Source organism: Aotus nancymaae, unplaced genomic scaffold (genome assembly GCF_030222135.1).
Source record: "Aotus nancymaae isolate 86718 unplaced genomic scaffold, 86718_ANA_hifiasm-v0.15.2.pri h1tg000077l, whole genome shotgun sequence".
NCBI lineage: Eukaryota > Metazoa > Chordata > Mammalia > Primates > Aotidae > Aotus > Aotus nancymaae.
In genome coordinates this window covers 9,645,480-9,658,199 of record NW_026988492.1, presented here as the reverse complement: position 1 = coordinate 9,658,199, position 12,720 = coordinate 9,645,480, and the positions used below count along the sequence as shown (strand labels likewise).

Here is a 12,720-nt window from a genome sequence, read left to right as displayed (position 1 = left end):
TCTCTGCTGAGAGCTGAACACTCATGGGAACACTCTGGTTACAGGGAGGAGTTGCCCACTGCAGGTCTCCTCTGAGCTGTTCTATTGCTCAATAAAGCTCCTCTTTATCTTGCTCACCCTCCACTTGTCTGTGTACCTCATTCTTCCTGGAGACAGTACAAGAACTCAGGACCTGCTGAATAGTGGGGCTAAAAGAGCTGTAACACAAACAAGGCTGAAACATGCCCCTTGCCTGCCATGTTGTGGGTGACAAGAAGGAAAGACGAGAGAAGGAAAGAAGAGCTGTGGCCCTTTGGGGAGCTCAGACCTGGAAGCTCCCTTAGCTAGGGCTGTGAAACCCTTTTTAGGTCTCTGTGGTTCCTAGCGTCTCCAAGCTTCTGGGAGCCACACCACATTCCTATGGTTTGACTGTGTACCCACCCAATCTCATCTTGAATTATAGCTCTCATAATCCCCATGTGTTGTGATAGGGATCTGGTGGGATGTAATTGAATCATGGGGGCAGGATTTTTTCCATGCTATTCTCATGATAGTAAGTCTCACAAGATTTGGTGGTTTTATAAAGGGAAATTCCACTTCACATGCTCTCTTGCCTGCCACCATGTAAGACATGCCTTTCCTCCTCCTTTGCCTTCCACCATGATTTTGAGGCCTCCCCATCCATATGGAACTGTGATTCTTTTAAATCTCTTTCCTTTATAAGTTACTCAGTCTCAGGTATGTCCTTATAGCAGCATGAGAACAGAGTAATACAGTAAATTGGTACAGGTAGAGTGGGGTACTGCTATTAAGATACCCAAAAGTATGGAAGTTACTTTGGAACTGGGTAACAGGCAGAGGTTGGAACAGAATAGAGGGCTCAGAAGAAGACAGGAGGCTGTGAGAATGTGTGAAGCTTCCTAGAGACTTGTTGAATGGTTTTGACCAAAATGCTGTTAGTGATAGGGACAATGAAGTCCAGTCTGAGGTGTCCCAGAGAGAGATGAGGAACTTGTTGGGAACTGTAGCAAAGGTGATTCTTACCGTGTTTTAACAAAGTGGTGGTATTTTGCCCCTGCTCTGGAGATCTGTGGAACTTTGAACTTGAGAAAAATGATTTAGGGTATCTAGCAGAAGAAATTTCTAAGCAGCAAGGCGTTGAGATGTGACTTGGGTGCTTTTAAAAGCATTCAGTTTTATTCATTCACAAAGATGGGATTTGTAATTAGAACTTATGTTTAAAAAGAGAAGCAGAGCATAAAATTTTGGAAAATTTGCAGCCTGGCAATGCGATAGAAAAGAAAATCCCATTTACCAAGGAGAAATACAAGCTGGCTGCAGAAGTTTGCGTAAGTAACAAGGAGTAACAAATGTTAATCACCAACACAATGAGGAAGATGTCTCCAGAGCCTGTCAGCTGTCTTCATGGCAGTCCCTCCTATCACAGGCCTGGAGGCCCAGGAGGAGAAACTGGTTTTGTGGGCTGGCTCCAGGGCTCCCCTGCTTTGTGCAGTCTTGGGGCTTGGTGTCCCATATCTCAGCTGTGGCTAAAAGGGGCCAACGTACAGCTCAGACCATTGCTTCAGAGGGTGCAAGCCCTAAACCTTGGTGGGCTCCATGTGGTATTGGGCCTGCAGGTGCACAGGATTCAAGAATCAAAATTTGGGAACCTCTGCCTAGATTTCAGTGGAAGCATAAAAACACCTGGATGTCCAGGCAGAGGTATGCTGCAGGAGTGAGACCCTCATGAAGAACCTCTAATAGGGCAGTGCGGAAGGAAAATGTATGGTGGAAGCCCTGACACAGAGTCCCCAGTGGGGCACTGCCTAGTGGAGCTGTGAAAAGAGGGCCACCATCCTCTAGATCCCAGAAGGATAGATCCATCAATAGCTAGCATTGTGTGCCTGGAAAAACCACAGACACTTAGCACTAGCTCATGAAAGCAGCCAAGCAGGGGACTGTACCCTGAAAAGCCACAAGAGCAGAGCCGCCCAATATTATGGGAACCTGCCTCTTGCATCATTGTGACCTAGATGTGAGACATGGAGCCAAAGGAGATCATTTTGGAGCTTTAAGATTTGACTGCTCTGCTGGATTTCAGACTTTCCTGGGGCCTGTTGCCCGTTTGTCTTGGACAACTTCTCTCATTTGGAATGAGTGTATTTACCCAATGCCTGTATCCCCATTGTATCCAGAAAGTAATGGACTTGCTTTTGATCTTAGAGGTTTATAGGTGGAGGGGACTTGCCTTGTCCTAGATTAGACTTTGGACTGCTGACTTTTGAGTTAATGTTGAAATGGGTTAAGACTTTGGGGAACTGTTGAGAAGGCATGATTTGTTTTGAAATGTGAGGACATGAGGTTTGGGAGGGCTGGGGATAGAATGATATGGTTTGGCTCTGTCCCCACCCAAATCTCAACTTGAATTGTAGCTACTATAATCCACATGTGTCATGGGAGGGACCTGGTAAGAGGTAATTGAATCATGGGAGTGGGGTTTTCCCATGCTGTTAACTTGAGAGTGAATTGAAAGTGAATAAGTCTCATGAGATCTGATAGTTTTATAAAGGGCAGTTCCCTTGCACACACTCTCCTGCCTGCCATTTTATGAGACATGCCTTTGCTCCTCTTTGCCTTCTACCATTACTGTAAGGTCTCCCCAGCCATGTGGAAATGTGATTCAATTAAGACTCTTTCCTTTATAAATTACCCAGTCTCAGGTATGTTCTTATTACAGCATGAGAATGGACTAGTACAGCCATCAAAGCTGCTTATGGTACACCTGGTCCAGCTGCAGCCTTGCAGAGAGCAGGTGCCCTTGCTAGTGCCTAGAGCTGCCCTTTCTTCTGCAGCTGGTGTGCCTTGATGTACACAGTGTCTGGACCCCACGCTTACTCACACACCCCTCATTGCTCCGCACCTGGTTTGCCCTTGGCCGGCATGGGATCCAGGCCAGTAGCAGAAGCCGAGGACAGCCTCCCAGACCAAGTGGGCATAATGTGACTAGTAGGCCAGAGCAAAACTCAGGGATAGGCGCCACTGGCCATAGAGATTTCTGGGTGGCAAAACAATGCCCCAAGTCTCCCATAACAATAACTCTTAATTTTTATATTTTTATCAACTTTTATCCAAGGCTACTCATGGAATAGTTACCCTCATGGAGGAGAAAGAAGTGTGGCTTAAAAAAGCAGCCCCTCAGTCCAAATGGGGTAAACATCAGTTGAGTGTCACTGTATTTACAGGGTGTCTTTTTTTAAACTAGGTTAAAGTAAACCAATTTCCTAATCTTAAAAATGCATAATTTTGTTTTGGAGGTAACAGGGATGAAGTAGCAAGGGAATCATGGTGGTGGGTACAGCAAGAAAATAGGCCTTGTGAGTTTTTTGAAAATTTACAATCCTTCATAAAAAAATAAGCTAAGGCCACTTTTATACTTCAAGGCAAAAGTATGAAAGCATAGCACATTTGGTTCTGTGCAAGCTCTGCTGTCTTGGGGTGGAGTAAGTACAGCACGAATGATATGCTTTTATTGATTATAATTGACAGTTTTGTTTCCTTTGAGATCATAACATTATTTATTAATAGAACAACAAGTTTGAGGTAGCTAATAATTCATGTTTCTGTGTTTTATATAATAAAATTAGGAGGCATTTTTTTCAAGTTCAAGGAATATTTATTTGGCAATATGCATCAAATCTAATCAATTCAATTTTTTAATCCTTCATTTTATTCTGTTGGCTGTAGAGTTACTTTATAGCAAAGAGATGCTTTTATTCCAATAAACTTTCAGATCTTCCCTAAGAATTTGAAATTCTCAACTGAGTCACTTTTGCAGTGCTGAGTCATACTGTCATGAAATCAGTGATGCTCTATGTTCTAATGAATAGCATTAACCTCTGAATTTCAGCAAGGTAAAATATTTCAACAATTCTAATGTAGTCTTGGTATCTAAGACTTACTTTACCTGATTTACCTTAGTTTACTTTGCAAATCATTGCTGGGTGAATATTTAATAAATGTAACTTACAACAAACTTTACATGCTATATTTATAGTATTGCAGTGTCATAAAGGAAGTAATGATACTCCACTGAATTGCTCTTCATAGGATCCTTTGATTCTTTCTTTCTGCCTTTTACTTCTGAAGTCTTACCACTTGGACCTATATCCTTGACAGCATATTTAGAGGTTCTAGCAGGGGAACACAGCTGCTTGTGTACCCTTCAGTGAAGAATGGTTCTCTATTTGGGAAGGTCATCTTCAACCTAGCAAGTAGCTTGAGAAAGGACACACATGGAGTAGTGAGGCAGGAAAAAGACACCTGCCAAGTCATCCAGATTAGCTGAATCAATCCTGGCCATCAATGAGGTGACAGATGTTGCAGCCAGATTACTGTCATATTTTTGGATCTATTTTCTTCACTGTCTGCAGGCACTGCTTAGTGATTTAGTCTTATCTCATGGATTTATCTACGATCTTTATGCAAATGATTCACAAATTATACAGCCAAGACATCTCTTCTAAACTCCATACAAGTTTATCAAACTGCCTATTTGAGATCTAGATCTAAATTTTGAATAATCACTTCACATCAAACCTTTCCAAAACTGAACTACTGATCTTTTCCCTAATACTGATCTTTTCCCTAATACTGATCTTTTCCCTAGATCTACAGCCGTTCTCAGATCAGTTGAATGTCAACTCCATACTTAGGTTTGCTCAGGCCAAAAACCCTGGAGTCATCCTTGATTTTTCTCTTCCTCTGATACCCTGTATTTAACCCATTAGGCCATCATGGTTACTCTACCTTTTTCAGGCTATATCTGCATCTGGTGGAATAGTTATTCTAATTAATTAAAGACAATAGGCTCAGAGAGGTTAAGAGAACAGCCCAAATCCCCATGGTTGGGAAGTGATAAGTCAGATTTCAAATCTACCTTTTCTGATTGATCACAACTAATGTGCTCATTCCATAATACTAGTGCTTCTGCTAAATAAATGTTATAATTACTTTTTTTAACATAGTTTAGAAATATGATTTGACCTATTCTATAATTGGAGCTTTATAAACAGTACATGTTATTCTGATTAGGTTCTGTAGGAATTCTCTAGGTATTCTGCGGTTATTTCATAAATACTTGAGAACTCAGTTGAATCGACTGGTATTCTTTTGCTGTTTTATTTTGCTCTGGGTTGGGAAATGTGTTTTCAGTTGCAGCATATAATTGGATATGTGTGTGTTGGATGGAAAAGAAGGTGGTTTTAATGAAATAAAAATATTCAAGAAGGTCCTTTAGAAAGTTCTTTTTCAGAGATTTCTTGCTACATCTCTGACTTTAGAACCTGTATGAGCTTTTTTTTTTTATATGTCTTACATCTCTAATTGCTGGAGTTTTTGTGATACGTAATACTGATCTTAATGCTAGTCATTTAAGCTTAGATTATGGAATTATTTAAATTATTTAAAACTTTATCTCAGGGGCCTCTGAAAAGAGGGACATCTTATAATTTTTTAATTCACTAGATTCTAAATTCCTCTAATAGATTATAGTGACAGTGGGTTGGAATAATGGTAGAGCATTATCGTAAAATAAATTTCAGTGTTGGTTATATTATTGAAATACTCCAGTTTTACTGATGTAGTTTTTGTAGTTTAGAAGAAGTTATTCCTTGCTATGTAATTAAATGTAACAAAAATGAAGTATGTTAAGCTAGTTTCCTTGATTAAAGTTATCTTTTGCTTGTTAGGTTTTATCTTTGAGAGAAGTCAAAATTAAATTTTTGGGACATGTCTATTGTTAATAATTGTGACATATTTTGAAAGCTGTTTTTCTTCTTCATATGTATATGTTAAACATTTATCTATTAAACAGATTTTTAGGTAAATAGCCATGGGATAATTAATTCATCTTTATTTTTGTCTTCTAAATTTGCATTTTTAAATTTACTTGTTTTATGATTTTATCAATTTGTGTTATTTTGATTGATTCCAGGATAAAATTTGATGACTATTTAATTCATAAAAGCAATTTTCACATCTTAAATTTTATATATCTGTTTACCTACCTGTCTGCCGACTTACCAACCTACCTATCTTTGCTGTGATAGAAACATTTAGTGTGGAATCACTTTTGAAATATTCTTATAGGCTTTGGAACTATTTCTTAAAGCAGTAAGATGATATGTGTGGCATTAAAAGGAAAAACTATGTCTAGTAATTACTTCCTGTGTCAACAGATTGAGTTAAAGATGTGTGGCAATTGCAGCTGTAATGGCATATATTTAGAAAGGAAACTTAATTTACTACTTCTAAAAAATATTTGTTGGCAAAACAAAACTAAAAAGTTCAAAAAAGAGCTATTTTATTTCTGGAAAATGTGTTAGTTTTCTGTTACCATTTGCAGTGATGGATATCTGTGAGCCTTTGTATCATGAGATAAACCATGATCAACTATGTTGCTGTCTTTTCTTCTTCATAGTGTATGCCAATTAAAGGCCTAGGATTCGTTCTTGGAGCCTATGAGTGCATTTGCAAAGCAGGATTCTATCATCCTGGAGTCTTACCAGTGAACAACTTCCAGAGTAAGTGTGCTTTGTTTCTATGCATATATATGTATATACATCATATATACCATTATTCATTATGAAGATTTTCTTTTATTCTTGTTAGGGTTATATGGTTGAATAACCATTAGCTTGGCATTCTTTCATCCTTTAAGGAGTTTCAGTTTTAGTTTGTCATCTACAATGCTCTGGAACACCACTAAAATATACCTAAAATATTCTTAGGTATGTATTAGTTTTCAATACATTTTAAAAGCTGAAAATATGGTAGCTATCTAGTAAGACCAGTGGGGATTTAGTTATTGAAAGATGCTGCTACAGAAAGTTTCTTAAACTAATTTTGTCAGTTAGTTTATTTTATTTATCAGTTTGTTTATATGTTTTAAATGCTGCATAAAAAGTTACCATGCAGTGAGCAGCTTAAAGCAGCACAAATTCATTATCATACAGTTTCCATTGGTTAGGTTGGTAGTCCTGGATTATCTGCATCCTATGCTCAGGGTCTCACCACTCTAAAATCAAGATGTTGGCTTGTTATGGTGGCTCATGCCTGTAATCTCAGTAGTTTGCGAGGCTGAGGTAGGAATATCACTTGAGCTCAGGAGTTCAAAACCAACCTGGACAACATAGTGAGACCTTGTCTCTATAATAATAATATAAGATGCAGAGATCATCTTCAAAAAATACAAGTCCACTTATTGTTATTTGCATTATCTACCTCTATAAACAATCATGACCAAATCCATGTCTTTATAAATTTAATAATAAAATATTAGATGTGAAAATTTATAGTTTCAAAAAATAAAGGTGTCACTTGGATGAGATCTTCTCAGAGGCTCAGGGTCCTTTTCAAAACTCCTTAGGATTGTTGGAAGAATTCAGTTCATTGCAATTGTAGGCCTGAGGCCCTTATTTTCTGGCTGGATGTCAGCCTAGAATCACTCTTAGTTCCTAAACGTTGCCTCAATGCCTGGCTATGTCACCCTCTCACAACATGGCTGATCCTTTTTTAAAGGCTACCAGGAGAATCTCCCTACCCTGCTAAGACAGAGTCTTAAATGACAGAGTGTAATCATGGGAGTGACTCTCCCATCACTTCAACATATAATGTACCCCAACCAAAAGAGAGAATGTCCCGCGATATTTACAGATCCACACACATTCAAACAGAAGTGAATATACAAGGCTTCTATTCCAGAATTGAAATTTGGGGTAATTTGGTTATTTTAATCCTACTCCAGAAAATGTCAGTGTTACAATTCGAGTATTGAGTATAATTCTATCTCTGGAGAATGAACTGCTGCCACATCACCTTATAGCTACTGGATATAAAGTGTAAGAAGAAAGACTGTGTTCTTCACATGTACCCCCAAACCTAAAACACAATTAAATATATATATTAAAAAAAATGACTGTAGTGTTGACAGGGGTGGTTTCATGGAAAGTTAGGGCTTGGGGGTTGCTAAAACTAGACTAGAAGTCTCTTTTAAATAGTTACCCGTAAATCTTTGTCAGGCCTTTAATTTATCTGTATAGGAATTTGGATTTCTCTGATGGATAGTTCAAAGGGTTCATTGAGATTGACACCTGACTCTCCTTCTGGGAATTTTGGTACACATTTATAGATGTATATATAGTTCTTTTTCTCTCTCTTAGAAGGCACTATTCTTGGTCTTGAGACTGTTTACATTTAATTTGTAGGTTCTGGAAGTGAGTAACATTTTGCTGTCTCCTCCGTCACATATTTCAGAGTTTGGTCCTTGTTTTGAGTGAGTTGTAGGCAGAATTCTAAGGTGGCCTCCCAGGTTTTGCTTCCACATCCTCTTAAGTGTGGGTGTGATCTATGAATTTGGTGGGATAGTCACTCCCTTACTTACATTCTGTTACATATCACCATATGAGAGTGAGGATGTAGTTACTTTTCTGATTACATTGTTTTATCTAAGACTCCATCATAGCAGACTGGAAGAAGAAAGAGAATCTTTCCTGGCTTTGGAGATGTGAGCTACCTTGTTTGGAGAAAGCCATGTGGTTGGGGCTTGAGAGTAACCTGTAAGAACTGAGAGCAAACCCCACTAATAGCCCACGAGAAAATAGGGACTTCCAGTACTACAATTGCAGGGACGTAAATTCTTCCAACAACCTGAATACTCTCAGAAGAGGACCATGAGCTCCATATGAGAATGCAGTCTAGTCAAAACCTTGATTTCAGCCTGGTGAGGCCCTAAGCAGAGAACCCAGTTACACTGTGCCAAGGCTTCTATTCATTAAAAACAGGGAAATAATAAACAGATATCTTAAGCCCCTAAAATTTGATCATTTATAATTCAGCAATCACAAATATGCAATAGCAATCCTGGTAATATATTTTAGGGATGATTATGCTTTTTGGTGTGTGTGTGTACCAAACCACGGCAACACCGGAGCTGCTTTGGCATTTTTCACGTTTATGGTCCAGACATAACATATGATTCAACACTGAAGGATTAAGGGAAAAGGTTTTAGCTTATGTTCTGTGAAGGTATTTTGTATCTGGTTTACCCACATTTGTTCTCAGCTCCCACTGTGTGACTGAAATAAAACATCTAAATATTGTAGAATCAGAGAATGACTATGCCATTTGCTTATAACACCACCAGGAGAAACTGGTTAACCTTTAACAACTTATCTTTATTTAATTTGCACACTCCTACTTTCTTCCTTATTTTAAAAGCCAGTGTTTTTTTTTTTTTAACTGGACCTACAAGCTAAGAAAAGCCTAGTTCTCTGTGTAAGTCTAACTCCCATGTTTTTTTGTTTTTTTTTTTTTTTGATCCTCACTATTGTTTTCTTTTTTTTTTTTAATTTAGGTTCTGGGGTACATGTGCGGGTCATGCAGGGTTGTTGCATAGGTGCATATATAAACAGGTAGTTTGCTGCCTCTATTTGCCCTTTGACTATATCCAGCATTTCTCCCCATTTTATCACTCCCTACCCTCCCCATCCCCCGCTGTCCCTCCCCTAACCCCCCCCAAACTGCCCCCAGTGTGTGATGTTCCTTTCCCTGAGTCCACATGTTCTCATTGTTCAACACCCGCATATGAGTGAGAACATGCAGTATTTGGTTTTCTGTTCTTGTGTCAGTTTGCTGAGAATGATGTTTTCCAGATTCATCCAAGTCCTGTATGTTATACACATTGCAGCCATGGAAGATGATCTTTTCAGGAAGATGATCTATAATTGAATTTAGCTTTGATTCAACTTTGACCTCAGCACATACTTAGCCAGGACCAGCATTCCTCAGTGACAGAGCAGAACAGTAGCTGCATGTTATAATTTAAAGCCAGTAAAGCAGAGGTCCCAATCCCTGAGCTGTGGACTGGTAGCTGTTCACGGCCTGTTAGGAACCAGGCTGCACAGCAGAAGATGAGCAGTAGGTGAGTGTATTAGTCCATTCTCATGCTGCTATGAAGAAGTATTCAAGACTGGGTAATTTATGAAGAAAAGAGTTTTAATTGACTCGCAGTTTCACATGGCTAGAGAGGCCTCAGGAAACTTACAATTGTGGTGGAAGGCACCTCTTCACAGGGTGGCAGGAGAGAGAATGAGTGTCAAGCGAAGGGGGCAGGCCCTTATAAAACCATCAGATCTTGTGAGAACTCATCATAAGAACAGCATGGGGGAAACTACCCCCATGATTTAATTATCTCCACTTGGTCCTGCCCTTGACACGTCAGGATTGTTACAATTCAAGGTGAGATTTGGGTGGGGACGTGGAGCCACACCATATCAGTGAGACAACATTAACGCCCAGATTCTGCCTCCTATCAGATTAGTGGTGGCATTAGAGTCTCATAGGAGTGCAAATCTTAATGTGAACTGCACATGTGAGGGATCTAGCTGGCACACTCCTTATGAGATTCTAATGCCCGATGATCTGAGGTGGAGCAGTTTCATCCCAAAACTGTCATCCCCCATTCCCCTCACCTCAGTCTATAAAAAAAAATGTCTTCTATGAAACCAGTCTCGGTGCCAGAAAGGTTGGGGAACACTGCAGTAAAGTAGTCTTTGACCAAAAATAACTTTCCTGATGGCCTAGTCAAGTTGCATGAGAATCCAGCATTAATCACTTCTTGTCCTAAATAAACAGTACAACAACCTGACTAGGAAAATGAGCTGTGTAACTCACCGGTGTCATCATCTAAGAATTACCCAACATTTTTTATATTTTGGGCTTATATGAGAATATATGGCATGTCTCTGTATTTTAATTTATTAGGTCTCTTCATCATAGTATGAAGGCAAGTTATAGGGAACATTATTTTCATACTTTCTTGAGGAGGTATCTGTGAAATAAGGAATGACCACCTGTAGCTCTGGGGCCAAAGGTAAGGAAGGCATTAGAGACCCAAAATATAAGCTAACTTGGAAAACTGCTAGCACAGTACATGGCATATAATAAGTGGTCAATACATAGTTAAATAAATGAATACATATATACACACATATAAAAACAAAACATTAATCATACATGTAGAGATAATCCCTAAGCACCACTGGTCATTAGCACCTTATCTCATATTTTATCATATTAGGATAAGCAGTGACTCTGGCTAGAACTTTTGGAGGATGAATTTTACAGTAGGAGGAAATTAGTTGCCTAATAGGGAGAGAGAAAGGATATACAGCAAAGATAAAATTCACTTAATTTATCATTGTAAATCTAGAAAAAGACCCCAAATTGCTAAATCTCTTTTAGGCTTTGTCCCCTTTGAAGAAAGGAGCTAAGATGTGGGGCTGATGTCTTAGAGAATATATAAATAGGACTTTAAAAAATTCTGTTAAAATGTGAAATGATTTAAAAATCTTTAGACCTAGGCCCACAGTAAACACATAGCTCATGAAGACCAACAGAGTGTATTCAAATAACATGATTTGAAATTGTGCTGACAGCCCAGAGACCTTGTTCCTGGCATCTCTCTTGAAATTGGTGATCATATGTGAGTTAATGGGATCTGGCATCTGGATAGTAGCAGGATTTCGGAATAACCAGGTACTGATTTATAGCTGTCTCTTCAAATCCAGGTTATTCACTTCCAGATTGATGAAATACAAGCTTGTGACTAGCTCATCTTTCCCAAATTCATTTATCTTAGTATGGATTCTATCTTCAGTGAAACTGCTTTTATCCTTTGTATGGATACAGTATCAGTCTTTCAGTCTTATTTCTTTGGCCTTTTGGATTGACTTCAGCCTGTGTACATTTCCAAATCCCAATTTACAAATGACCCATATCCAAAAATGACAGTCCCTACTTTGCCAATTCCAGTGCTATTAAAATGAGAAGATATGATGGGAGGGAAAAGACCAAGTAATTAGAGACATAAAGAGTATGCAGTTCTGGAAGAAAAAGAAGGGAAGCTCTTTGAAAGCAGTACAGTTTAGGGATTCTGGCTGAGCTCTATGGCAAATGTTAAGCAAGGCTGACTTGTCTCTGGGATGAGTCTTGGTTTTCTTGCCTTGCTTGAGTCTCACACTCCATTCCTCCACTGTTTCATGGCTGGGGAGTTGGCACGTTTGCTTTCTGTAGACTAAGCTCAGTATCAGTCACTAGTATCTATTCTAAATGTAGATGGAATAGATTAAAAGAGCACCACAGGCTCATAAATAGCATCATCACTTTCACCACTGGTCTGACTTCAACCTTGTAGTCTCCTTCTGAAGCTAGGCTTTTACTGTATTATAGGAACCTAGTCTTAAATAGTTTTACTCCAGCTGTAGAAGAAAAGTTCTCCATCTAATTGCCAGTCTTACACTTTTGACTCAGTCATTTGCTCAATTTTCATATACTTTTAATTAGTCTTATTTGTAGAGACTAATGAAAAACGCTAATTGAACATATTTCCAGATCTCAGATTCTTTCAGTTAAGTTGTCCTAAAAATGGACTGTGCACTGAGATGTAATACTTCAGTCCTCCAAAAATATTCCCTCCCCCCACTGGCTGAAACACTATTAGACTTTTCTCCTTACTTACTTTAATATAATTTTATATATTTGCATTATTTTACTTCACTTAGACTGCTAATTAGAGATTTATTTATGTTAACAGTCATCTTTCTCAAAATATTAAAGAAAGACTTCTGGCAAGGAAACTTGACTATTAATTAGCTCATTTTGTTAGGAGCAATATCTGAAGCT

The 12,720-nt window shown here is 38.6% G+C and overlaps 1 protein-coding gene across 1 annotated transcript in view; it reads left to right on the top strand.

Moving 5' to 3' along the window:
- The window catches only part of GPR158 (G protein-coupled receptor 158), a 398,680-nt gene that overhangs the window by 182,787 nt on the left and 203,173 nt on the right, over positions 1 to 12,720 (top strand). The window contains exon 3 of the mRNA XM_012450142.3: positions 6,458 to 6,560. Within this exon, the coding sequence (XP_012305565.2) occupies positions 6,458 to 6,560 (103 nt within the window). The remainder of the gene's footprint in view (positions 1 to 6,457; positions 6,561 to 12,720) is intronic.